This window comes from Marmota monax, unplaced genomic scaffold, assembly GCF_021218885.2.
Source record: "Marmota monax isolate L192 unplaced genomic scaffold, Marmota_monax_Labrador192_F-V1.1 WCK01_AAM20220418_F8-fsc00370, whole genome shotgun sequence".
Taxonomy (NCBI): domain Eukaryota; kingdom Metazoa; phylum Chordata; class Mammalia; order Rodentia; family Sciuridae; genus Marmota; species Marmota monax.
In genome coordinates, this window is record NW_026693560.1 from 375,836 (window position 1) to 400,485 (window position 24,650).

General features: G+C 66.7%; 1 protein-coding gene across 8 annotated transcripts in view; it reads right to left on the minus strand.

Moving 5' to 3' along the window:
* Positions 1 to 5,559: 5,559 nt before the first annotated feature.
* The window catches only part of Iqsec1 (IQ motif and Sec7 domain ArfGEF 1), a 122,904-nt gene continuing 103,813 nt past the window's right edge, over positions 5,560 to 24,650 (minus strand). For 7 of the 8 annotated variants that reach the window (XM_046458684.1, XM_058583733.1, XM_058583731.1 and 4 more), the window contains exons 4-14: positions 22,024 to 22,185; positions 19,953 to 20,075; positions 19,021 to 19,187; positions 17,038 to 17,177; positions 16,428 to 16,457; positions 15,766 to 15,891; positions 15,224 to 15,323; positions 13,251 to 13,412; positions 12,199 to 12,375; positions 8,781 to 8,830; positions 5,560 to 7,963 (exon numbers count right to left, since the gene is read on the minus strand). In XM_046458684.1, coding sequence (XP_046314640.1) covers positions 7,511 to 7,963; positions 8,781 to 8,830; positions 12,199 to 12,375; positions 13,251 to 13,412; positions 15,224 to 15,323; positions 15,766 to 15,891; positions 16,428 to 16,457; positions 17,038 to 17,177; positions 19,021 to 19,187; positions 19,953 to 20,075; positions 22,024 to 22,185 — 1,690 coding nt within the window. In that variant the 3' untranslated portion in view covers positions 5,560 to 7,510. The remainder of the gene's footprint in view (positions 7,964 to 8,780; positions 8,831 to 12,198; positions 12,376 to 13,250; positions 13,413 to 15,223; positions 15,324 to 15,765; positions 15,892 to 16,427; positions 16,458 to 17,037; positions 17,178 to 19,020; positions 19,188 to 19,952; positions 20,076 to 22,023; positions 22,186 to 24,650) is intronic. The other variant, XM_058583734.1, reaches the window with a different exon arrangement.

Here is a 24,650-nt window from a genome sequence, read left to right on the forward strand (position 1 = left end):
TTGGCGTCCTCAGCGTCGCGCGGGGTGGGCCTCGAGCCCCCCCAGGGCAGGACATGACCCGGGTCGCGTTGGGCCCGCAGAGCGCGAGGAAGGAGTGTGCGACCGCGGCCGCCGTCGAAGGGCAGAGTGGCCAAGGGGGGCTGGGGGCGGGAGAGCCTGGCCTTGCCAAGCCGCGCCCAGCACGAAGGGCTCTCATCACAGAGGCTTGGAGGCTGAGGCAGGAGGATCACAAGTTGGAGGCCAGCCTCAGCCACTTAGCGAAGCCCTGAGCCACTCAAGAGCTGGGGATGCGGCTCCCCCTGGCACCGAGAAAAGCGCAGTCCCCCCCTTGATGTGCATGGGAGGCGGTGGTTGCCGACTGAATGCTGGTGACGCTGAGCTCTGGTGCATGTTGAATGAATGAAGGCTCCTAGAGGAGGCGGTGACATGGGTCTGGCAGCCAGACACCCCGCCTAGAGCCCTGCTCCCCACACGTGCAGCGTGGCATCAGAGACAGGCAATCACCGACAGCAGGGTTTATTTACAAAGGGGTGATGGGGACTTCTGGGATGGAGAAGGAAGGGGCCGAGGCTGGCGTCCCCAGGAGGGGGTGCGATCTGCCTCTTGTACACCGGGGCCTGCTCTGGTGTCCTGCGCTCTCCCCGTGTCTCTCCTTCCTGCCCATGTGATGGCCAGGAGCTGGCCCAGGTGGGATGGCCGGAAGGTGGGGAGCAGATGCACAAGGGGGGGCCCAGGACACAGGAAGAACTTTCCCAAGCCCCTGTGGGGAGGGACAGTCCCGGGACGGGTTCCCTTAGCAACAGGGTGGAGCCCGTAGGCTGTCTTGATAAGGGTGGAGGTAAGGCCCTGCAGGCAGTGGCCTGGCCATCAGGGGACTGTCCCCACCTTCCCAGACCCAGCTGGCCCCACTGGACCCCAGCCCTGCCTCCTGGCCTCCCAGCCTCCCCGCCTCCCATTTAGTTCTGGCTTTAGCCTCTGGTCGCCAGGCGGGCCCAGGCCAGGTTGGCCGCCCAGCCTCCCCCTGCAGTCGTTTTCTAGAAGGCAATGGTCAGTTTTTAAAGGTCTTTTGCAGCTGTAGGTGGACAGCGCCTTTACGGTGTGTGCCCATCTTCATGAGGCGCTGGACAGGGAACGGGACCTCAGGAGGGCTGGACCAGCGCCCAACCATGGTCCCACCTGTTTTGAAGCCCCAAGTTTCCTGTGCCCTTAGGGGACCTGCCCTTCCACAGGCTGATAGCACCCAGGGGAGGAGCAGCCCCACCCCGTGCTGGTGACCAAAGCCCTCCTCGCTGGGCCAATTTAATCTGCCCTGTGCGAATCACCGCGACTGTAAAATGTTTAATGGGGTACCAGGATGGAACCCTCGGCCCCTGAGCCCTGTCCCCAGCCCCATGTTGTATTTTACTTAGAGTCAGGGTCTCCCCGAGTTGCTTAGGATTGTGCTCAGTGGCTGAGGCTGGTCTCCAACTTGCAATCCTCCTGCCTCAGCCTCCCGAGCTGCTGGGATGCCAGGCGTGGGCCACTGGCCGGGCTGACTGTGATGTTTTGATTCAAATTATGGCGGAGGGGGTGGGGCAGGGGCTCTAGGTGCAGGGCCCTGGTGGCAGCTTGCAAGGACACCTGGCCTTGGTGTATGACGATGGCGCCCTCTTCAGGTGGGCCGAGCCCCTGCACCCTGAGTTCAGGGCCAGTCTTGCTTTTTGTTGGCCACAGAAGGAGCTCGAGGCCCCACGGCCTCCTGCGCTGGGCAGGAGCCCCTGTGGGCGTGTCCTCCAGGTCCCCAGCCCCGGGTCTCCCAGCGTGACCACTGCTGTCCTCCCCGTCCAGGCTGCGTGTGACGCAGGCCCCTGCCTCCTCAGGCCCAGAGAAGCAGGTGGGGTCACTCGGGGACACTGAGCCCAGCATAAGTGATGTCCTGGCAGGTGAAGGGACCGAGACCTGAGGACAGCAAGGCCATCGTGGCACCTTGAATGGGGTCGCGGCAGCAACTCTGTCACTGGGAGGCCGGCTGAGGGTCCCCAACAGCCCTGAGGACCCCGAATCCTCTTCAGTTCCCAAAGGCAGGGTGGCCGAGGCCTGGGAGTGCCACAGCTGGCCCATGTCCCCAGAGACCGGGGACCCCACCTTCCTCCAGTCCCTGTCCCTCCCATCCTGGTTGCCACCCTCTCTGGCCAGCGGCCACAAGAGCGGCAGCACAGGTGACTGAGAGCCAGGTGTCCCCAAGGTCCCACTTATGCCAGGATACTCAGGGCGAAGTCGGGTCCTGACAGCCGCGACCCCGTGGGCAGATGGGGCGGGTGGCTCCCTGGGGACTGTACCCAGGCGGCTCTTCCCGGGGCTTCCCTCCCCCCAGCTTCCTACCCACCCCCGTGCTGTCCCCCCACAGCCAGGCCCGAGGGACGCAGCTGGCGTCCCTGCACTGGGACCTGTGGCACCAGGAGCCCGAGTCAGCATCCCCTGAGCTGTTCCCGTGTCTGGTCACAGTGACACAGAAGCTGACAGTGTGTCCCCTGGCTCAGCCTGGGCAGGGGGACAGCTGAGAGGCCCATTTCCTGGCCCAGGGTCACACGTATGGCTTAGAACCCAGGGGGCCGTCCTCTGAGGCTCTTCCTGAGGAGCACAGCATCTCCCAAGGGGACAGGTGACCCCCAGGACGTTCCAGTCGGCTGAGCCAAGTGCATCAGGGTGGGGTGGGGACGTGGGCGGGCAGGGGCAGGTCCCCAGAACAGCCACTGGAAGGGTAGGGGCGCCGCCAGCTGGAGAGGCCGCCATTTCTGGTAGAGGCCAGGCGAGTCCCTGGGGAAACGGGCACAGCGTCCACAGGGCGGGATCGTGGGCAGGACTCATGGGACAGTGTGGAGGGGGACGTGCCTTGGGGCTCCGCTGCCAGCAGCTTCCCCAGAAGTCACGGACGTCAGGAGGTCAGTCCTGGACCAGAAGGGACTCTGCCTGGACTCCCTGACTCCTGGAGGCTCAGGCACCAGAGAGGTGGACACTCGGGTGTGGCAGCTGGGGTGTGGAGGGGGTCCCCTCTAGCCAGGTGACCACGTCCCACGCCGAGGCCTAGGAGGCAGACCTGACCCACTCGCACCTCCATGTGTGCGCTGTCAGTCACGTGGGTAGAACGTTCTGGGTCATCAGGTGCGGAGGCTGCACTGGGGGGAGGCGGGAGGTCAGAGCCAGCCTCAACCCAGCCAGGAGGCCCACTGGAGGCCTGGAAGCTCAAGGTGGCCGCGGCTCCTGGCCTGGAACGTCCCTCCTGAGCACCTTTTGGAGTCCTGGAGTCCCCTCCTGACGACCTTCCTTGTGGGGCGTGTCACCACCTGACTCTGTCCTGGGCCCCCACTGGGCTGTCACCCCGATCACCACCATCCCTGGCGTTTGGAGCCATCTGGCTCCCGGGCGGGCACAGCAAGGGTGCCACATGCCAGTGTCACAGGGGGTCAGGGACGGACGTGGGCTCAGTGTTCCCTGAGTCACTGTGTCACACAGTTTGGCTGTGCAGATGTCCCCTACCCTGAGCATGTGACACTGGGAAACTGCAGGACAGGTGGCCTCTCCAGGCCCAAGGTACATCTGCCCTGTCTCAGTGGCAGCTGCCTCTGCCACCATCACCTGGACAGTGGCCTCCTGCCCTCCCAGCCGCAGAGCAGGGGCTTGTGCTGACAGCCTCACCAGCCGGCCTCCACTCCGCGACCCTGGCCCAGGCCTGCAGCTGCCCCTCTGCCCCTCAGCCAGGGGTGCGGCCAGGAGCCACCGCAACACGCATGGGGACATCGTCTTGGTGCCTGCAGAGCTGCTCTTGTTAGCTGCCCCGATTTCTGTCACCTGGGGACTGTCTCTGGACTTGTCCACACACAAGTGCCACATGGATTCCTCAGGTTTAAGGGCCACCTTCACAAGGGCTACGACCAGGCATGGTGATGTCCCCAACCAGCCGACCTCCCACATGCCTGGGCCTCCACAGGTGTCTGCTGGGCAGCCAGGTGGGGCCAGGGCAGAGGGCTGGCCTGGCACGCGTGAGGCCCTGGATTCGAGTCTCAGCTCTGCATATAAGAAATGAGTAAAATAAAGGCCCATTGACGACCGGAAACACATGGAATAATTCAGGCGCTGGGGCTGCACCTGGGGGGAGGCTGGGAGGCCAGGCTCAGCCTCTGAACGCCCTCTCCTGTTTCCTGCACGATTGCACCAGCTTTGTGACACTTGTCTTCTTGGGTCACAAACTGTTAAATCATCAGCGAATAGAAATAATTCAGCCTCCAGTTCTCAGGCCTCTGGGCCCGTCTAGGTTTGGTCAACCCCGTGAGGACACAGGTAGTACGAGTCAGTCGATGCTGCTATAACAAAGCGCCTTACTCATAGGACCCGGGTCACATGATCTGCCCTGGGCAAGCTGGAGGCCTGGGAAATGCAGTGGCACCATCCAAAGGCCTGAGAACCTGGGGGGACCTGGGGTGAAGCTCCCAGTCCTGAGCCAAGGGCCCGAGATGCTGGGGTGGGGTGGGTGGGTACAGGAATCTGTGGTGCGATGGCCAAGGGCTGTGCGGGTCCCCATAGACAGTGAGTTCACCCTGCCTCTGCTCTGCAGGACAGGTGACACCCGTGGGCATTGGTGGGACAGGATTGTCTGGTTTTCCCCAGAAGCACCTCCAGGGACCACCCAGCGAGTGTGCTCTGCTGTGGGGTCCCCCTTGGCCCAGTCAACACCCCAAACCAGACACCGCAAGAGGCTTCCCTAGTGACCTCACCTTCTGAGGATGTCCTTAGCCCCCTCTTACCCCTTCGTCTTTGTTTTTGGTGCCAGGGGTTGAACTCAAGGACACTCAACCACTGGGCCAATCCCAGTCTGTTTTATCCTTTGACACAGGGCCTCACTAAATTGCTGAGGTTGGCCTTGAACTTGTGATCCTCCTGCCTCAGCCTCCCAAGCTGCTGGGATGACAGGCGTGTGGCTTGGTGCCCAGCTAAGCTCCGCCCCCCTTTTTTCCCCAATGTTATTGGATTTTCCTGGACCAAGGGCCAGGGCTTGGGTGGGTTCCTTGGGTCTGTGTCCCAGAGACGCCCCATCTGTCTGCAATGGGGAGAGGATTTGAAGACACTGGGGGGGGGGGTCTCTCTGCTGACCCCTGGACAGCACCTCATTTGACTGGGTCCCCTGCCTGGGCTGCTGCTCCCTGCTCCCTTTGTCCCCAAGGCCTCCGGGGACACTTCCTGGTGGCCCCTCTGGCCCCTTGGACTTCCCCAGCCTTTTCTGGAACTACCCAGGTCCCCGTCCCCAGGGCTCAGTTCCCTCAGGGGCATGGGCTGCAGCTGAGGTGACTGCTCTCCTAGTGAGTCCCCTCTATTCTGCCGTCCCTGCTCCAGTTCAGGCCTCCTTGTCACCAGGCTGGGGTGACGGCTGTGTTCCTGGACAGGTCTGCAGGGTGCTGGCAGGTTCCACGCCAGGCGGCCTCCCCTGTTCTCCCCAGAAGATCCGAGGGGCCTGTTCCCATCTCTCCAGCTCACCCAGGGGACCCGGGGGCGGGCCGTCCCTCCCTGGCCATGACGTGACGGGCGGCGGGTATTCGATGGCTTTATTTTACATGGCTGTACAGCTCGTGTGGAAACTTTAAAAAAAATATACAAATCCATGATCCCATCGTCGTCCCAGATTGTCTTTTTGTGTGACGTGACCAGCTGTGTCCCCGAGGGGTCTTGCTCCGCTCGCTTGACTCGAGTCCCACGTGTGTCCCCAATATGACAGTGAAGAGAGATGACATGGCTGCACCAGGTCTGCCACCTGCTCCCACCTCAGGGGACACGATGCCATGGCTGGGTGACAGGTGGGGACCCACAGCCTCGTGAATGTGACATGGGGACAGCAGCTTGCTGGTGGCTCACGCTCCCCAAGCCAGGTCTGAGAATTGGGACCCCCATCCTGAACCCGGTGACACCCTTCCAGAAACATCTGAGAAAACATGGGTGACACTGGAGCCCCAGGGGTCAGGACCAGAGGCTGCGCTTTCTCAGGAGCCGTCACCAGGCCCATCCCGGCGCCACAGTGTGGGCCCAGCACAGGGGACACTGCGGGAGGCCGAGGCTGGGCGTCCACGTGGCCCCAGGAAGGCCCTGCCATGTCTCTTTCTGGAACAATCTAAAAGGTGCCCTTTGACTCGACCCTTGGTTGGGAAAGATGGTGGAGAAAAGCTGACATCTAATGTTGTCACCCGGGGCCATTTGTCAACAGATGCACGGGCAGGTTCTGCAGATGTGCAACACAGAGCCACGCACCGAGGACATGCAATCCCATGTCACTTTCCCGTCACAACAGTGGCTTGGAGCCGTGACACGGGGCCCTGTCTGCGGGATTCGGCCACAGGGACCACACAGTGCTCCTTTTGCAGACCGGGTGGCGCAGTGGGTGACCTCAATGACATGGCAGAGGGGGCACGGGATGGCGCAGTGGGTGACCTCAGTGACACAACAGGGGCACAGGAAAGGAAACAGCCGATGGCCCTGGGTGGCCCGCTGTCCCCAGGCTCAGGGCTGCAAACTGGAAAGGAGGCCGCGGGTGACTCAGGCGCGGCCCTGGCAGGGACCGAGGTGTCACCACCAAACAGAAGCAACAAGAGCAGGGTCAGGTGGGGACACCCCTTGGCTGGGGACCAGGTGGCAGCGGGGGTCTGGGGCGGCCTCAGTGGTGACATGGGGGTGTAAGGAGCACATGGAGTCACAATGGCCACGACACAAGTCGCCCTGCTGCAGGTGCTCGGGGCACCTCCACGGCGGCCGGTGACATCCGGGACGGGACAGGGGGCGGGCGGCGGTTCTCGGGGCGCCCCGTGGGGACCTGGAGGAGCGGGGGCTGTGCTTGGAGGAGACGCCGCGCTCAGGTCCAGCTCCGGCGGCCGGCGACAGCGTCCGGGGGACTGAGGGGCGGAGGCCAGGGACACCGGCTCCTGAGGGGACTGCGTGTGCCTGTCGCTTCCCGGGTGACAGCGCGCTGGGCCTGCGGGGCGCTCTGTCCATAAAAGGGTCGCCCGGAGCGGGCGGGGCTCACCCAGGACTGTCACCCGGCCCAGTCGGTGACGCTGTGCCCGGGCGGGCCACAACCCGGGGACTCCTTCCTCGGGCCGAGCGGGTGCCGGCCACTGTCACCTGTCACACGGGCCCCGGGCGCCCTTCCTGGCGGGTGGGGCTGGGGCGGTGTCGCAGCTACCTGTACAGCGGGATGCGGTGTCGCGTCTATTTATAGGTTTATACTACGTGACGTCTACGTGCGGACTGTCGCCGCCCGCTCAGGCCTACCTAGCGTCTCGCCCTGGCCGGCGACAGGCGCGACGCGGCGAGCCGGGGACGGTCCTCCGGCTGCCCACGGGGTCCGCTCCCTGGTCCTCGTCGCCCGGCGGGGACGCCGCGTGCGCGTGCGCGGGCGCGGGGCCGGGGCGGGGTCCCGCCTGCTCGGCCCGCCCTGGGCTGCGGCGGGGGACGCAGCCGAGGCCGGTCCGTCGAGGTCCCCGCCGGCCGCCTACACGACCGTGCTGATGCCGCTGGCCTTGGCCTTGCTGCCTCCGGGCGGCGGCGGGGCGGGCGGCTGCCCGTGGTGGTGGCCCGGGTGGGCGTGGCCGGCGTGCGCGTGGCCGGCGGGCAGCGGCGGGTGGCCGTGCGCATGCGCCGCGTAGGGGGCGTGGCCGGCGTGCGCGCCCAGGTGGAAGGCGTGCGCGTGCGGCAGGTGCGCGGGCGGGTGGAAGTGGTGGTGGTGGTGGTAGGGCGGCGGGTTGGGCGGCAGGTGGCAGTGCTGCGCGTGGTGGCCCTCGGGGGGCGCCGGGGCCGGGCCGCCGGGGCCGGGGGGCGGGGGCTTCCCGCGGCGGCTGCCGAACAGCGAGCCCAGCAGCGAGGCGGGCGCGGGCGCGGGCGCGCGCGGCGGGCCCTCGCGGGCGGGCGGTCTCCGGCGCAGGTGCGGGCTGCTAATGACGGACCCCTGCGAGGAAGCCAGAGAGCGGTTAGGGGACAGTCGCCTCCCTGCCGGCCGCGGAGGGCGCGTGCGGGCGGCTGGGCTCCGGCCCCGTCCCCGGCGCTGCCGTGCGGGACAGCGCGGGCTGGGCCTGGCCGGGTGGCTGCGGGCGGGGGTGGCCCTGCCCTGCGTGGTGGCGCGCCGCCTGCCCGGGGCCCTGGGGTCCGTGGCCGGGCCGAGACCCGGCTCCCCTGACGCTGCCCTCCGCTCCCGGGGACCTCGGGGCCGCGCCCCGGCAGGGGATGGGGAGGTGGCCGCGGGGATGGGTGGGGCCTCGTCCTGGGGGCGTGGCCTGCCCAGGCCCTTCGCTGCCGCTACCTACTTGCAGACCAAGCAGGGGTGGGGACAGGAGGGAAGGACCCGCCAGGCCAGGGCGGCCGGCTGTCGCTGTCGCGCAGCCCGCGGGCCCCCCAGCTAGCTAAGCAAGCCCACGTCCCACCGCGGCGGCCAGCGACACTCCGCGACGAAGCGATGACATGGAGCGCGAAGCCAAGCCAGAGACAGACACCACAGGGCGGGCGCCCGGGACGGGTTATCCATGCGGGGGGACCACGGGGACGGATGGGGAGAAGCGGGAACAGAAACGCCACCTCCGAGCCCCCCCACCGTGGGCAAGCGCGAGCCGCGGGGACAGTCGGGCAGAGGCCGCATGCAGGGGCCCAGGCAGGCAGGGGCCGTGGCCGCGTCTCTGTGGGGGGAGCCAAAAGAAAAAAACGACAACAGAGAGAAACCGGGGCGGGAGGCGACAGGGGACAGCCGGCTGGACGGGGTCTTTCCTACTTACTTCCAGATTGCTCTCTAGCGATCCTGCACTGCTGCGGCGCCCTCGCTTCCCTGCCCAGAACATGCAATACCAGAGGTTAGACACCACAGGCACCGGCCGGGCGCCGCCTGCCCGCCTGCCAGGGACACCTTGGCCGCCACCGCCCTAGCAACGCAGCTGGGCTGGCGGGCTGCACCTGCCGGCCTGGGCCAGGACAGGGGGTCTCTCGACAGAGCTGGGGCGCCCCGGGAGGGACAGAGGGGGGTCTGCAGCCAGCCGACCTCGGGGTCCTGCGGGCACAGCTGGGGCGGGCGCCTCGAGCACAGGCCTGGGCCCAGGTGGCCGCGCCCGCCTCCTGCCTTGCTCGCCCAGCGCCGGGTTTCGCGGGGAGCTCTGGGAGCCAGTGCGCAGGCGCATCCCCGCATATCGGTGAGGCCACTCCTGGCCCAGCCGAGTTCGGGTTTGTGCAGGCCGCTGGCCAGCGGTGGGGACTGATGCTCCTCCGGCCGGCCAGTCCCCGGCGCCCTGTCCAGGTGCTGCAAAGCCTGCTCCCAGCTGGGAGGCCTCTGCCTCCTAAGTGCCTGGCTCGTCCCCAGCCCGGGGTACCCAACAGATGCTCAGCAGGTGTAGCCAAGGCAGGGACAGCCGAGTCTTCCTAGGGGCACTGGAGGCCCAAGTCCAGCTGCTCCAGGGACACACCTCTCCCAGGCTTCCTGCAGGATGTCCCACGCCTCTGGGAGCAAGGGCAATGAGTGGCCAGGGACACGAAGTGCTTCTGTGTGTGGCACCAGCCGCGAGTCAAGCGCCATGCTGGACCCTTGCGATGGTGCTCTGTCCATCTCAGAGAGCAGGGGACCGAGGCCGTGGCGGGACCCACGGGCTCCATTCCGCCATCACACTTTGGCTGCTGAAACGCACGGTGTCCACTTTGGACCCAGGGCCTCTGAGCGGGCGAGGTCAAGTTGCGCCAGGGCCCCAGCAACCCCATGCCAGCTTCTGAGGTGATCCTTGTTACTGCCCTTCAGAGCCAGGCCAGAGGGACCCAGAAATGGTGGGGACAGTGCCGTGGGCATCTCAGGGCGCAGGCCACAATCCTTTGCAGACGGGAGGGAGTCCCAAGGCTAGGAGACCAGCCTTGCCTGGGGAGGCCAGCCCCAGCGCCAGGTGGGCGCCTGGGGTGACAGGAGGCCACCACGGGTCGGGCAGGAGTGTTTCCTGCCCGCTGCAGGGACCCAGAGCACCCACTGGGACCCTGGTCCTCGTCTCAGCCGGGAGGCGGCGGCTTGCGGTTACTGCCCACCTGTAGATGGCCCTCCACCCTCCCCACTCCGGTGTCCAGGGTGTGAAGCCCTGTCCCTGGCCACACGGCTTGGCCTCCACTTCCCCACCTGTGAGGGGACAAGCCTCCTCCTGCGCCTCTCTCTGGGCAACCCTACGTGACGGGACAGAGCTGGAGGAGCAGGCAGAGGGGACGCGGTGCCCAGGCCCTACTGCATGTCCCATGGGGCAAAGAGAGGCTTGGCTCCACCCCAGCTGCCTCACGTGGCTTTGGCCACCTGACACCAGTGGCCGTGGGTGGCCAGCTCTCTCTGATGGGGCTGCGCTGGTGAAGGGCAGGGTGCCTGGGGTCAGCCACTGCGACCCCAGAGATGTCCTCTCCCTGGGGAAGCCCCGACCGTGTCCTCCGCACGGGTGCCAAGGCCCCGTCCCCCCGCCCTGAGGTGGACCACCAGCCCCCCAGGCCTGGAGCCAGATAGGGCCACAAAAAAGACATGGGCGCAGGTTCCGGTTGAAGGACGACCATGGCCAACAGAGACCAGGTGAGTGACAGGCGCCCGACGTGGCTGTGGACAGGACTCCCGAGCACCAGACTGGCCACCTCGTGGGCATCCCAGGTTCACACTGGGCGAGACCAGGCCTGGCCATCTCCTGAGTGGATGTGCGTGGCAGCTCGGTCCCCTGCTCTCAACTGGCCACAGGCTGTCCCCGAGGCTCTCTGCTCCGCGGCGCATCCTGCTGTCACGGGGTCAGGCTCCGCTCGGCGAGGGCCGGGAGGGCGCAGGGTCCCCAGCCGCCCGCGGTTCATCTTCCTCCCTAGCAGCTCCAAGGGCATCTCCGGCCCAAACTGGTGTCCCTCTGGATGGTACAGGTGGCCTCTGCTGGCGCCTTGGACGCAGGCTGGGCCCGGACGCTCACATCCCGTCCTGAATCTGTCCCGGCTCGTCACGCGCCACAGGCCAGGGGCCTCAGCTCAGGAGGCCACAGCAGTGACCACAGGAACAAGCTGACGGCGGCTGCCCTCTGACCTCTGCCCTCTCGTGGAGGTGACCCGGGCAGGGGGCTGGCTGATCTCTCAGCACAGGCACACAATGGGCAGCTGTGCTGGTGACCGCTGGGCCCGGAGTGGGGCCTGGCCAGGGCGTCGGGTGGGGAGGGCGGCCGAGCCCTGCACAAACGCGAACCCAGAGCCGGGCCCACCGCCTGCGGTCGCCCCAAGCAGTCCCGAGAGTGGAGCTGGGTGGACACGGCCACTGGCCAAGCCAGCGGTTCTCAACCCGGGGTGGCTCTGGCCCTGCAGCCCCCGGGGGGCAGTACGGTCCCCACGCGGACATAGGACAGCTGTCCGGTGGCAGAGACCAGGATACTCCTAACCCCTGCCAGGCCCAACGTGGCCACGGCCAGGAAGCCCTGCCCAGGGTCAGCCGTCCAGGTTGAGAAGCCCTGGCCCAGCCTCATGCTGCGATGAGTTCTGAGGTTTCACCACGAAAAATGGACGACAGACGACAGCAAAGGACAGAAGGCCACTCAGCACACGGTCACCGCGAGCCGCAGGAGGCAGGCGAGCGGCCCTCGAGGCTTCCCCACCAGCAGCCCCCGAGGCCCTGGCCCTTCCCTGGGCAGCCGGCTGACGAGAGGACCCCTGGGAGCCCGAGGTGCCACTAGTGGGGGGGACCGGCTGGTGGCAAGCGCCCCACAGCCACACCCCAAGTGTCCCCAGGCTCCCCGACGCCCTGGGCCCGGTGCGCCCGCCACCAGCTCTGTGCCCCACAGGGGCCTGGGCGTCCAGCACAGAGGTCCCAAAGCAAGACAGAGATAGCGGGGATCCCCTCCCCTCGCCCCCGCGAGCACCCGGCACAGAGGGCAGCACAGCGCGCGGACAGTGGCCTGCCTGCTTGGCCAGAGCGGGTCTCAAGGGAGCAGGGTCAGCTGGGCCCCAGGAGGAGGACAGGGGCGGCACCCAGGCCTTGCCAGCCACCCCTCCCACCTGGGCCGGTCCTGCGCCCTCTAGGACCTGTCTAGGATGCCCTCTCTGTGTGGTCAGCGGTCACTCGGGTCTGGGGACAGTCAGGGCGAACCCCGGAGTGCTCCTTGCAGGTCCCGGGCAGGCCCTTCCCGGATACCGACCGCGTGGGAAGGGGGACCGCCGCTGGGCCCTTACCCGCTTCCGAGAGGTCGCGCAGGGAGCTGCTGAGGGCGCTGCGCTTGAGGCCCTCCCCGCCGGCGTAGCTGTCGTCCAAGCAGGCCCTGCCCAGCGCCCCGTTGCCCGGCTCCTTCTTGAGGCTGGAGCACTGGGACATGCTGGGCCGCACGACGCCCTTCTGCTTCTCCAGCTCCGCTGCAACAGAGAGGGTCAGCACCCGGTGAGAGGAGCCCAGCACAGGACGCAGCCCAGGGGGCAGGGACAGGCACCACCACCCTCTGCTTGGCCATCTTCACCAGGGTGGGGAGGGGCCGTCTTTGGAAGGATGGCCGTCACTATGGCACTGGGCAGAAAGGAGACCCCGGAGGGTGCCGGAGAAGCCACTCTCCTGTGACCTGCAGCACAGAAGGGCTTGTGCCAGGCTTGGGGGCAGTGAGGCCAGGGCTGGCTGGGCTCTAGGAGATGAGCCTAGGTTTAGTGGGACCCTTCAGAGAGAGTTCTGGGATCCCAGTGGCTTGGGAGGCTGAGGCAGGAGGATCGCAAGTTGGAGGCCAGCCTCAGCAACTTAAGGAGGTCCTGTCTCAAATAAAATATAAAATAGGGCTGGGGACATGGGTCAGTGGCGGCACTAGCCTAGCACGTGTGAGGCCCTGGGCTCCATCCTCAGCACCACATAAAAATGAACAAACAAAATAAACATATTCCATCTAAGACTGAAAAATATTTTAAAAATAAAATAAAGGTGCCGTGTGCACCCACAACCACACAGAAAGAAACTAAATCAGAAATAGGAAGAGGACGCAGCTCAGAGGTTCAGCACCCAGGGTTCAATCCCTGGTACCAAAAAAAGTCAGTCCAGCCTGGAGTCCAGGGATGGCCTTGGCCGTGACCCAGTGCTTGGCGGGTCCAACCAGGAGGAGGCCACTGACCTTGGCCCCAGAGCTCTGCTCGGCCATGAACCCAGCAGGAGGCTGGCGCTGGCCACTGGGTGCCTCCCGGTGGGGTGGCGGGGCCTGCAGGGGCTGGGGGTGCCCGGCAGCCCTGCCCCATGCGGTCACCGGGGGACTCACATTCGATGCGGTGTTTCTCCATCTCCTGCACCTCGGCCACCGACTCCCGCAGGTCATCGGTGAACTTCTTCCGGTCCTGGGGGTTGGGCGCGTTGAAGTTGATGAGCACTTTGATGTCCGCCCCGGGGACAGCCGACGTGAGCCGGATGCCGTTGGGGTAGTCTGTGGAGGACAGAGGGCCACGCTGTGGGGCAGGTGTCCTGCACCAGGTCCCCTGGCCTGGCCAGTAAGGTCCCAGGGCCTGGAGGGTGTGAGGGCTGGGCCTCTGGGCAGCAGCAGGATCAGGCACGGGACAATCTCGGCTCCTGACTTGGGTGGTCACTCCCCGCAGCCCCCCGCCTCTCCAGCCTGAAGGTCACAGAGGGGACCCTTCCTCAGAGGCCCTTGGTCACGGTGCCCAGTATCAAGTCCACAGAGAAGGGGTGCTGAGCAGGGGCGGGCGCCCGTCACCTGGGCAGCTCTGGACAGATGAGGGGCTGGCCTCGACCTAAGGAAGAGGGCCTTGGGGAGTGCCGTGCACACCCCCGGACACACGCTGCCCACACCTTCCTGGTGCCACAGCTGAGCTCTGGGGTCCCTGTCCCGATCGCTCTCAGGAGGGAGCTGACGCGGGCCTGTGGAGGGCCTCGGCCCAGCACCAGCGTGTCCCCACTGACACCAGAGGGGCTCCGGGTGGCCACAGGGGACCAGGTGTGCACAGGTGTGTGAGCGTGTGTGCTCGTGGCACAAGTACAGCCACGTCGTGGCAGCCCCTTGCTGGCCCGTGGGAATGGCCGCTGAGTGACACCAAGCCTTGTGATCCCCAAGAAAAGCCAGCCACTGCCCACACCCCAGGGTCTTGCTGCGCTACTGAGGGCTTCACTAAGTGGCTGAGGCTGGCCTCCAATTGGCCATCCTCCTGCCTCAGCCTCCTGAGCTGCTGGGATGACGTCTGGGCCACCCACCGTGCTCTGCAGGGACTTCTTTTGGCACATAGAATGCGCCTGGCCGGGGGCTGACCCAGGCTGCCTGCCAGCCTGGGCCCTAGGGGAAGGCGTTCTTGTGGTGTTGGTAGAATGGCCCTGGCCAGCACCCGTAGTCCAGCACGTGCAGCCTTGGGCCTCTGGAACGTCACTTCCAGGGCCACACCAGGTCTGGTCCCCACCCAGGGAGCAGGAGCCATCACCACCCTTCAGGGATGGGGTGCTAGTCGGGGTGACGTGGGGATGGCCCCCACTGATGTCACTCTGGTACATGTGTGGGACACCAAGCAAGGCACAGCTGTTGACCAGGGAGGGGCAGACGTGGGGACTTAGCCGAGGGCATGTGAGGAGCGGACGGGGTGAGGCTGGTCCTGGCCGGGTGGCCCTTGGGTCCCACCAAGGGAAGACAGGCGGCAGGGCAGCCAGGGGGATGCTGTCCCCACCCAAGATGACAGGCCGGCTTCAGGGATCTCCGGGGACAGGGACAAAGAGCAGAGAGCGGGGGCAAGGGACAGGCCAGCTCACAAGCCAGCGGTGGGTGTCCCAGGTAGGAGCCACCCCCAACCCAGGACCCCTCCAGCCCCGGGGTCCCCAAGGGCCTTCCAAGGGCCTGGGGACAGCCCTTCCCAAGTGCTGGCCGTTCTGTGCCATGAGTGACCGGGCCTCCCAGGAAGGAGCCACGGCCCTGGGAGCCCAGCAGGCAGGTCCCCCACGTGGGCCAAGGGGACAGAGGCCACGGCTCCTGACCCACGGCAGCGGGCACATGGGCCAGGACTCCCCAGGTGGCCAGGCCGGCCCCAAACTCCCGCAGGCGCTCAGTGGACACCTGCCATGCAGCACCAGGCCACCGCTGACGCTCTCCAGAACATTCTAGCAAGGGGCCCATCGGCCACACATCCAGTCGACCCCAGGGCCCATGTCCAGGGCTGCTCTGCTTTCCCACAGACAGTGGCCCTGCCACCCGCCCCTGGTCCTGGCCTGGAGGGGACACAGGCGCGGCCGGGCACTCACACTGGTTCTCGAAGAGCAGGACCTGCAGGCCGCACAGGGAGAAGGACTGTCGGAAGCTGTACGTCACCGAGTTCTTCTTCTTCTGGAAGATCTTGGTGACCTGGGGACAGCAGAGAGCACACCTGTGGCACCTGCAGGCGTGGCATGGGCAGCCGCCGCAGAGAGGTGGCAGCGAGGTGGCAGGCACACCCCCAGGCACAGTCCCCTCGGGGCTTCTCCTAGCCAGGTGAGGCGCGTGCACCTGGGGTCTAACGCCAGGGACAGGAACGGGTGGCCAGGACTCGGCAGTGCAGAGCCCAGAGGCCAAGGCCTGACCTTCGGGCCTGGGGTGCCCACCCACCCGCCCCGTCTACCTCCAGGTGAGGGGAGCCCTGGACACACCCCGCCCTGCCCCCTGGGCCCAGGACACTGTTGTCACAGGCACTGGTTTGGGTGGGACTCTGCCACAGAAGACCCAGGGCCATGCCCTCCCCAGGTCCCCAGCAGGCGGGTGCGTGTCCGAGGCCCACTGCCCGCGCTGGCCAGCCCGGGTGGCCACGTACCACCAGCAGGTCGTTGAAGAGGAAGATCTCCCTCTGGTGCAGGCCCAGCTTCTGGGGCTTGCTGGGGTCGGGGACCTCGAAGAGCCTGCAGTAGCACACCAGCCGCCGGTGGGGCAGGGACAGCACCTGGGGACAGGCCACGGTCACTCCTCCAGCCTACCGGGTGCTGGACCCGGCCTTCGGGCCTGGCCCCCAAGGCGCCGCCTCTCGCATCCCCCAGTGAGCAGAGGGGCCCCGGCTGGTGGCAGCTGTCCCCAGGCACTCTATCCTGGGGACCTGCTCTGTCCCGTGGTCTCGGGCTCCCCCAAGGAAGTGTCCCCACTGCTGCTGAGACCTCCTTTGGATTCTCTGGGGGGGGGTCAGCCACAGCTCGTTCCCCTGGTCCCTGTGAGGGGAAAGGCCTTCCCGAGAGCCCCCAGGGAGGGGGCAGAGGCTGCACTAGGAGAGTCCCCCGTTGGGCCCGACCCATGACCCTCCCGAGTGGCTGTGGCCTGGCGAGCAGAGGTGACAGGCTGGGCAGTCGAGCCAAAGCTTCCGGGTCCCTCTGAAAACATCTCAAGCAGCCGACTTGGGCTCTGGGAGCTGGGCCCTGGCGGGGACAGCAGGGCCAGGGGAGGCTGCCCAGGGTGGTGGCGGGGCGAAGGCGGAGGCCGGGTACTCACGCAGCCCAGCCCGTGGTGCAGGGATCCGATCTGCGGGGACAGCAAACGGCAGGAAGAGCCCTCAGTGCTCCGGAGGCCACCCGGCCCGGGGAGCGCAGGGGCCACCGGGCAAGGAGCCTGAGTCCCCCCACCCCCCACCCCCCACCCCAAGGCCTCAGCATGCCCTGGTGCCACCAAGGGAAGCCCTCTGTCACTTGACAGATCCCCCATGTCCCACCAGGGTGGGGCAGAGCTGAGCCCCAACGCAGCCTGACCGCTGCTCGTGGCCTCCCTTGTCAGCTACAGCACGCAGCAGATGGCTGAGAGGCCCAAGTGCCAGGGCTGCTAGAACATTCCCAGCCTCAGCCAGGCACAGTGTCCACGCCTGTCATCCCAGGGGCTGGGAGGCTGAGGCAGGAGGATGGCAAGGTGGAGGCCAGCCTCAGCCACTTAGCGAGGCCCTGTCTCTAAATAAAATATCAAAAGGGGCTGGGGACGGGGCTCAGGGGTCGAGGGCCCCCGCATTCAATCCCTGATACTACAGAAAAAAAGTGCCCGGCTGGAACCACCCACAGGGCCCTGCAGCAGAGCGGAGTGGGCTGGGGACAGGTCACCTGGCGGCACCACTCACCGGCTTCTTCCCCACGATGAGCTTCTCCACCTTCTGCACCTGGGACACGTGGTCCTCGTTGGTCTTGAGCTCCCGCTTCCGGATGCGCTCGTAGATGCCGATCAGCATCTCCCGGGGGATGTCCTCACCGTCGTCCACTCCTGGTCGGGACGCGGCCCAGGTCAGAGCGGTGGGGGCTGGGATGGCCGCAGCTGTCCTGGCCCCGCCCACCCGCCCGGAGCTGCCAGTCTGCACACGGGTCAGCAGGGTGCCCTCCTGGGTCCCTGGCAGAGCGGGGTCCCCAGGACGTAGCCCAGGAGCAGGCCCAGCGCAGCCTGGCTGGTGAGGACACCCCCAAGGGGACGGGCCACCAACTGCCTTCACCGGGCCTCAGAGGGGCTGCCTTGCTCCACCCCGAGCAAGAGGCTTGAAGGTCCCCGGTCACAAAAGGGGACACTGAGCGGGGCTGCACAGCCTGGCTGACTGTCCCTGTCCCCTGGCGAGAGCTGAGGGCTGGGACCTGCGCGGTGTCCCCACGCCACCAAGAAGAGCCCCTGGGAGAAGAAGCCAGCCCCTCGGTGGCCTCCCCAGCCCTCAGCCTACACAGGCCCAGAGGTCAGGGACACGGGCCCTCGAGCAGTGGCTGACCCAGAGTGACACGGCCCCACCCCCAAGCTGGACGAGCTGGCCTGGCCTGTCAGAGTGACCAGCTCCAAACCCTCCAGGTCACCCTCAGGTGGCATCTGGACACGGCACAGGGACAGAAGGGACACACGTGCCCTTTCCGTGACAAACAGCTGCAGTCTCACAAACCGTCCCCAGCCAACCCCCTGACCTGGGCGCCTCAGGTGACCCACCGCGCCTGCCCGACACGGGCTTCTCCCCGAGGCCCCAAGCGCCCTGCTCCTGCCCGGGCACAGGGACCCTGGGACGGTCAGCAGTGGCCCAGCTAAGCCCCAGGGGCGCTCCTGCTGCCAGGCCCATGGGCCACAGGGGCTGTGGGGGAACGTGGGGCGGGTCCCCTGAAGAGACCGCTGGACCGGCCGGGAGGAGCAGCCAGGCCTGGGGACACCAGCCCTGCCCCGCCTTGCCCACCGCTTGCTCTGTGACCGTGGACCTGGCCCTTCCTTGCCCTGGCTGTCCCTTCTCAAGCACAGGAAGGACAGAGTTACCCGAGCTCCTGGCTGGAAGAGAGGTGACTGAGGACAGGCCCCTACCTAGGAAGGCCCCTGGGAAGGGGAGCCCCGTCCCTCCCTGGGCAGCGGGTTAGAGGACCCGGACTGTGGGGTCAGCAGGTGGGATGATGGACGCAGCCCTAAAGCCACTGCCGTGTCCACCCTGCAGCTCTCCTTCCTCTGCCCTGGTCATCTCTGGCTCCTCCTGGGACTCTGACCACCAGCATCAGGCTGGGCCCAGCGAGGGGACAGGGCAGGGAGGCCGGGCGGGGCAGGGAGCTCGCAGCCACTGCCCGGGCCCTGCGCCCCTGCGCCATCAAAGGATCCCCAGTCACCTTCGCTTCCGCCTGGCCACGCGACTTCACAACTGTGGACCTGAAGTCCCTGGGGCCTGCAGGTCCCCACAGACACAGCACAGGGACCCAGGGTGACTGCTCAGGCCACGCCCCCCCAGCCCTCCTGGGGGCCTTTGTCTGGGGAATCCTTGGCCACAGGGGAAGGGGTGCCGGAGCTCTGGTTTAGAGAGTAGCTCCATGAGTGGTGCCCGCCTGTCACCCCAGCAGCTGGGGAGGCTGAGGCAGGAGGATCGCAAGGTGGAGGCCAGCCTCAGCAACTCAGCGAGGCCCTGTCTCTAAATAAAAATGGGCTGGGGTGTAGCCCAGTGGTTAGTGCCCTGGGTTCCATCCCTGGGACTGGAGGCCGCTGGGAACGACCAGGGGTCAGGCCAGGCTCCAGCTCACACACCACTGGGGCCCCTGGCACCCGGGAGCCTCCAGGGGTGGGTGCTGGGGGAGCCGGGTGGGGGCGGATGGTGGCGGTGCTAGCTCACCTCGCAGGTTCTTGACGAAGTCCTCGAGCTTCATCTTGCGCTCAGGCTTGACGTTGGGGCTGTACATGTCCGTGTTGAGCAGGATGATGGCGAAGGCCAGGATGAAGATGGTGTCCGGGTTCCGGAACTGGCGCACCACCCCGGGGTTGCAGATGCAGTACCGCTGGCTGGGGACGAGAGCCGGTCAGGGCCCCCAGGAGGCACGCCGCCCTCCCCGGAGCTGGGGGGACACTGGCTGCTGCAGCTGGCCATAAATGTCCTCAAGCCCCTCCCAGCCTGGTCCTGGGTCCCCGGGAGCACTCACAGCCCGCCTCAGCCGGGCATCTCGCTTACTGTCCCCACGGCCACCCTGCCTCCAGGACACCCTGCTAGTGACATCGTGGAGGGGCAAGACAGGCAGGGGCTGCGATTCAGTCCTCCCTGTGTTGGGGGCCTGGCTTGGAGCTGTCCCCTCCAGGAAGCCCAGTGGGCTGCTGGGCTAGGTGTCCCCAAGAGCCCCGGGCACTGGACCCCTGGGCTCCCCTCTCCAGGGTGAAGCTGTGCTGTCCAGCTGCCCAGGTGAGGAGTGAGGCCCAGAGTGGGCGAGCCAACAGCCTGGAGTCACACAGCAGGCAGCAGGGTGACGGGGAACCAGGCCACTGTCACAGGGCTGGAGGGGAGCCACCAGGGGAGCTTCTGCCCAGGAAAAGGAGTGTGCAGAGGACCAGAGGGGGAACTGGAGAGGACCAGAGGGGGAATGTGCCCAGGACTCGGAGCCGCGAGAACCCAGCGGTGGGTCTCCGCCATCCTCTGCTCCGGTGTCCTCAGGTGCAAAGCTGGGACAGACACGGTCCCCTCAGGAGGAACAGGGGCCCCAGCAGCAGCTGGGACGCAGGCGGGCAGCAAGGTCCACCCCGGCCACGGCGCAGGGGGCAGAGGGCCCCAGGCCCCACCTGAAGGCCTCGATGAGCCGCTCCACTTTCTGGGCCTCGCCCTGGACCCGGATGTGGGCCTGGAACTTCCTGAGGGCCTCGTCCAGCTCCATGGCAGAGAAGTCCATCTCGTCCACCACGCAGCTGGAACACAAGACGCCCAGGCCGCGTGAGGGTCTCCCCGGGCACAGAGCCAGCCCTGGGCCTGGGACGGGCTGCGGGCAGGACTACTGGGAATTTTCCAGAAAGACCGCAGCCCCGGGAGCCTGCGACCCCTGAACTAGGAGCGTGGGGCCCACGGCCACTCTGAACCACCCTTTCCTGTGTGGCCAGCAGGGGCCACCTGTGTCCCTCAGGCACGGTCAGGGCGCCCCTCCCTGGAGACTGGCTCTCACCACAGGGCCCATGGGTGATGGGGTGGGCAGGGGCCAGCTGGTGGGTGGCCGTGTGTGACCTGATTGACCACAGCCCGGCCGCAGTGACCCCCAAACGGGCCAGGCGGGGTCTGCACCAGGAACCCTGCGGGTGGTGGCATTTCCCATGACCGGGCTCAGGCGTCCCGTCACCTCCAATGCGGCTGTGGCCGCAGTCACCGCCACCCGGCTGCAGGGCTTTGGGCCACCAAGGACTTGCTGCCTGCTCCCAGGGTCCTCCTGCACTGGGGATGGGCATTAGTGTGACTGCGTCCCCGTCCTCTGGGCAGCCTGGGTGGTACCCTCGGGGTGGCTGTGGCTGCAGAGGGACAGCAGGGAGCGAGCCGGGCGCTGCTGCCCTCGAGGAGGCCGGGTGGTGGTCAGAGCCTCGCGGCTTCCTGAGGCCACTGCTATTTTCTGACAGGAGGACAATGGCCGGATTTCCCCTGGCCAGGAGCCAGCCGGGGGGCGGCAGGGACATGGCGGGTGGCGCCCAAGCCCCTCACCAGGGGCCATCTGCTCTTCCTGCGCCGCTTCCTCCCTCCCACTGTCGGAAAGGGGCGAGAGGGACAATGACCGTGGCAGGTGACACTGGAGCTCCCTGGTTGAAGGAGAAGGCAGGGCCAGATGCAGGGGCCACTGAGGGCCTCCATGGACTGAGAGCCTCCACGGGTCACTGAGGACCCCATGGGCCACGGTCCTGCCCCCGGCATGGCTGAGAGGGAATGTGGGGTGCATCTCACGAGAGCTGCAGGCCACGTGGTCGTGTGGGCTTGGGGTGCCCGGCCAGCCCCTCCCTCGAAGCCTCGATGTCTTGGTGTGACACAGAGCAGGCCACCACTCCCAAGGACATGAGGCACACACCAACAGGGACACCGGTCTCTACTGGATGCAGGACACCCAGCCAGAGCTGGGGCCCAGACCTGCAGCTGCAGGCGCCCAGAGGTCCTGACACAGGAGGCCCCGAGAACGTGCGTCACTTGAGGGCGGGGACCCCTCAGGGCTAGGTGGACAGTCAGGCCAAGGGTGCAGAAGGGAGTCAGGCGAGGGGTCAGCGTGAGACCCATGGGCAAGCCCGGCAAGGAAGGTAAGTGAGCCCTGAGTCCTCAGATCCGACCGGCCAGGGACCCGAAATATTAAAACAAAAGAAAAACAAAAAACTTTGCTCGTGTTGAGCTGAGCAGTGGCACACGCCTGCCATCCCAGCGGCTCAGGAGGCTGAGGCAGGAGGATTGCAAGGTGGAGGCCAGCCTCAGCCACTCAGTGAGGCCCTGAGCAACTCAGCGAGACCCTGTCTCTTAATAAAATATAAAAAGGGCTGGGGACGGGGCTCAGGGGTGAAGCACCCCTGGGTTCAATCGCTGGTACCAAAAAAACCCCAAAAAACAGTAAAACCCAACTTTGCCCGCGAGGACCATGGACAGACTTGGGGGCTGTCTGTGCCCCACACCGCAGTCTGACCGCCACCTCAGACCAGGCAGGAGGCCACGCGAACCCCAGGGCACCTGACGTAGGGACTTGAGCACGGGATCCTGCCACCGCAGGCTCGGGAAGCAGCGCCCAGGACACCAGGGGACGCCCATGTGTGTGCGTGTCCCGGGGTGGTGACACAGCAGGGACAGCACATGCCTTTGGCCTGGGTCTGCGTCCCCGTGTCCCTGCGGTCCCCGGCCACTCACTCGAGCACGTCGCGGTTGAACTGCTTCTGCCGGTTGCCCAGGAACTCGCCGATCATCTGGCGGCTGAGACCCTTGCGCTGCAGCAGGAAGTGGGCCACGCCCACGGGGGTGTCGGGGACGAAGCCGCGTTCAGTGAGGTACTGCACGCCCTTCTCAGGCTTCCTGGGGACAAGATCAGGCTCAGCCACTGGAGGGGACGGCCACCTCCTCCCTCCTGCCCCCGCGGGCTGCTGCCTCCCTGCCACCCACAGAGTCGAGACCTCCCCTCACGGTGGCCAGAGTGACAGCCAGCACTGAACCAGGCCTGGGGTGGCCCTGGGACACTCCGGGGTGCTGGAGCGTGACCCAAGGTCGCGGCCTCACCCGCACACACCCAGAGTCGCCCAGCACAGCCCAGCAACCCCAACATGTGACAGTGACATCTTCCTGTCCCCATAGCGGCCCTGGGCCTACCAATTCCCTGAAACCCCACTCCTTGGGCTCAGCATTCAAGGCCCACGCGGGGCACGACTTCTACCACCGTCAGGAGCCCTGGGCAGTACTCAGGCCGCAGGGACGCCCTGAATAAGCACCATAAGGCGTGGCCCACCCCTGTCATCCCAGCAGCTGGGGAGGCTGAGGCAGGAGGATCGCCAGCTGGAGGCCAGCCTCAGCCACTCAGCGAGACCCAGTCTCTAAATAAAAACTAGAAAGAGCTGGGGACGGGGCTGCGTGATTCAATGCCCCTGGGTTCAATCCCTGGAACCAAAAAATGAAAACACCAAAACCTATCAGCAGCGTCCAGCTGCACGACTCGGGAGGGAAAGAGGCCCGAGAGGCCGACTGCCCAGGGAGGACGGCTCTGGGGCTGGGCCGCGTCTCCCGGTCTCCTCGCCCCTGCAGCCTCTAGAGCCCGAGGGGTGCAGAAGGCCAGGCCCCGTAGGGACGGCAGGAAGTGGGGACGGGGCTTGGGGCCTGGCGGCTGTGGGCAGGGCCTGGGGGTCCAGGTGGGTTCTGGGCACCGCTGGCCACCCCTCCTCTGGCCCACGGCCTCCCATGGTGGCAGGTCTGGCCTTGGCTAAGGGGCAGCACGGTCACAGGAGACAAGGTGGCGTGAGGCGCTGGAAGGGCCACACATGATCCTGGAGGGCGCATGGGCTGGGGGCTGCCAGGCCCTCTGGGAGCTGAGTGGTGTCCCCGCTGGTTGGGGCCCTTGGGCCAGCCTGGCTCCCTGTCCCCAGATGTGACTCGCTGAGGCCATCACGCAGCTGGTGCCTGCTGGGGACGACCACCTGCGAGCGACTGGTGTGGCCCAGTCCCCACTGGTCCCCGAGGACACCCCTCGCACTATCCACCACCTGAGGGCCTCAGGCGGTCACCCAGGTGGGCGGAGTGCAGGGCTCTGCTGTCCCCTGGGTGGCCACAGAGTCAAAGGCCGCTTCCCTCGCCAGCGGTGTGTGAGGCTCCTGGGGACAGCAGGAAGCCACCTCCTGGCCTCCAGGTGGCCCTGCTGTTGTACCCCAGGATGGCCACACACCTGAAACCCGTCCCCAGGAGGCTTACAGAGAGGAGACCATGGGGTGACCCTGCCCCCACAGCTGTTCGGGGCCGGGACCGCCTAGTCCCTCCAGGATGCTAACAGGGTGCCCGGCCGGGCCCAGCCTCCTCCCCTCCTGGGGATGTGCCCACATTCCCCTGCAGACCCCTATAGAGTCGGGGACCTGAGCGCCAGTCCCTCTGTCGGGTGGCTCAGGGCACAGTGGGAAAGGGGGAGGGGGCAAGCCATAAGGCTGTGGTGAGGCCATGGGGACACGGGCTCTCTGAGTCTGTGCCTGGCACAGAGCAGTGGGGACCGTGCCAGTAACACCCAGCACAGTGGCGGGCTGGGGCCCAGAGCCTGGCGCCGAGGGAGTCTGCGAAGGAACAGTCAGGGGGAGCAGAGAGGCCCCCTCTGAGCAGGGACCAAGGGACAGGCTCAGGAGTGGCTGGGAACTGTGGGTAGAGGCCCTGGGGGAGGGGGTTGTGGGACTGGAGACCCCGGGAGCTGTCGTGGGGCCTGGGGGAGGGGAGGGCAGGGCCGTGGTGGGCCAGGCCAGAGCAGGTGCCGGCTTCCTCCTGGGGGAGCAGGAGCCCAGCTCTGGGGAGTGAAGGGTCCGTTTCCACATTGAGACGAGGCCTGTGGCTGCTGAGACCCAGGGCCAGACCCCGGCCAGAGCCAAGCTGGTGGCCCCTGTGGCTTCCAGGGGTGGGTGGCCCGTGGAGGAGGGAGGAAAAGGGACTTAGGACCTGGTGACGGCAGAGGGCACATGTTGGCAGGTGGGTGTCTGTGTGCACCCACGCGTGTGAGTGCAGGGGTAGGTGGCCGGGGTGGGCAGGAGGGACCGAGTCACGATCCCAGGTGGCCCCAGGCCAGGGCAGGAAGGACGGATCCCGCCCGACTCGGCAGAAGCAAGGAACCAAAGCCGGGTACCGAGGACCCTGGGGGGATGGCAGGTGACACGGCTGGAGAGGCAGGCCAGGAGCCCTGAACGGCTTCCGGCCGAGGAGACCAGCCTTAGAGTGTGACCCTGGTGGTGGCAGCCAGTGCCCCAGACACTTCCAGGGCGAATCCCCTGTCCGGGGACCTTGCTGGTGTCCCCTCCCACAGG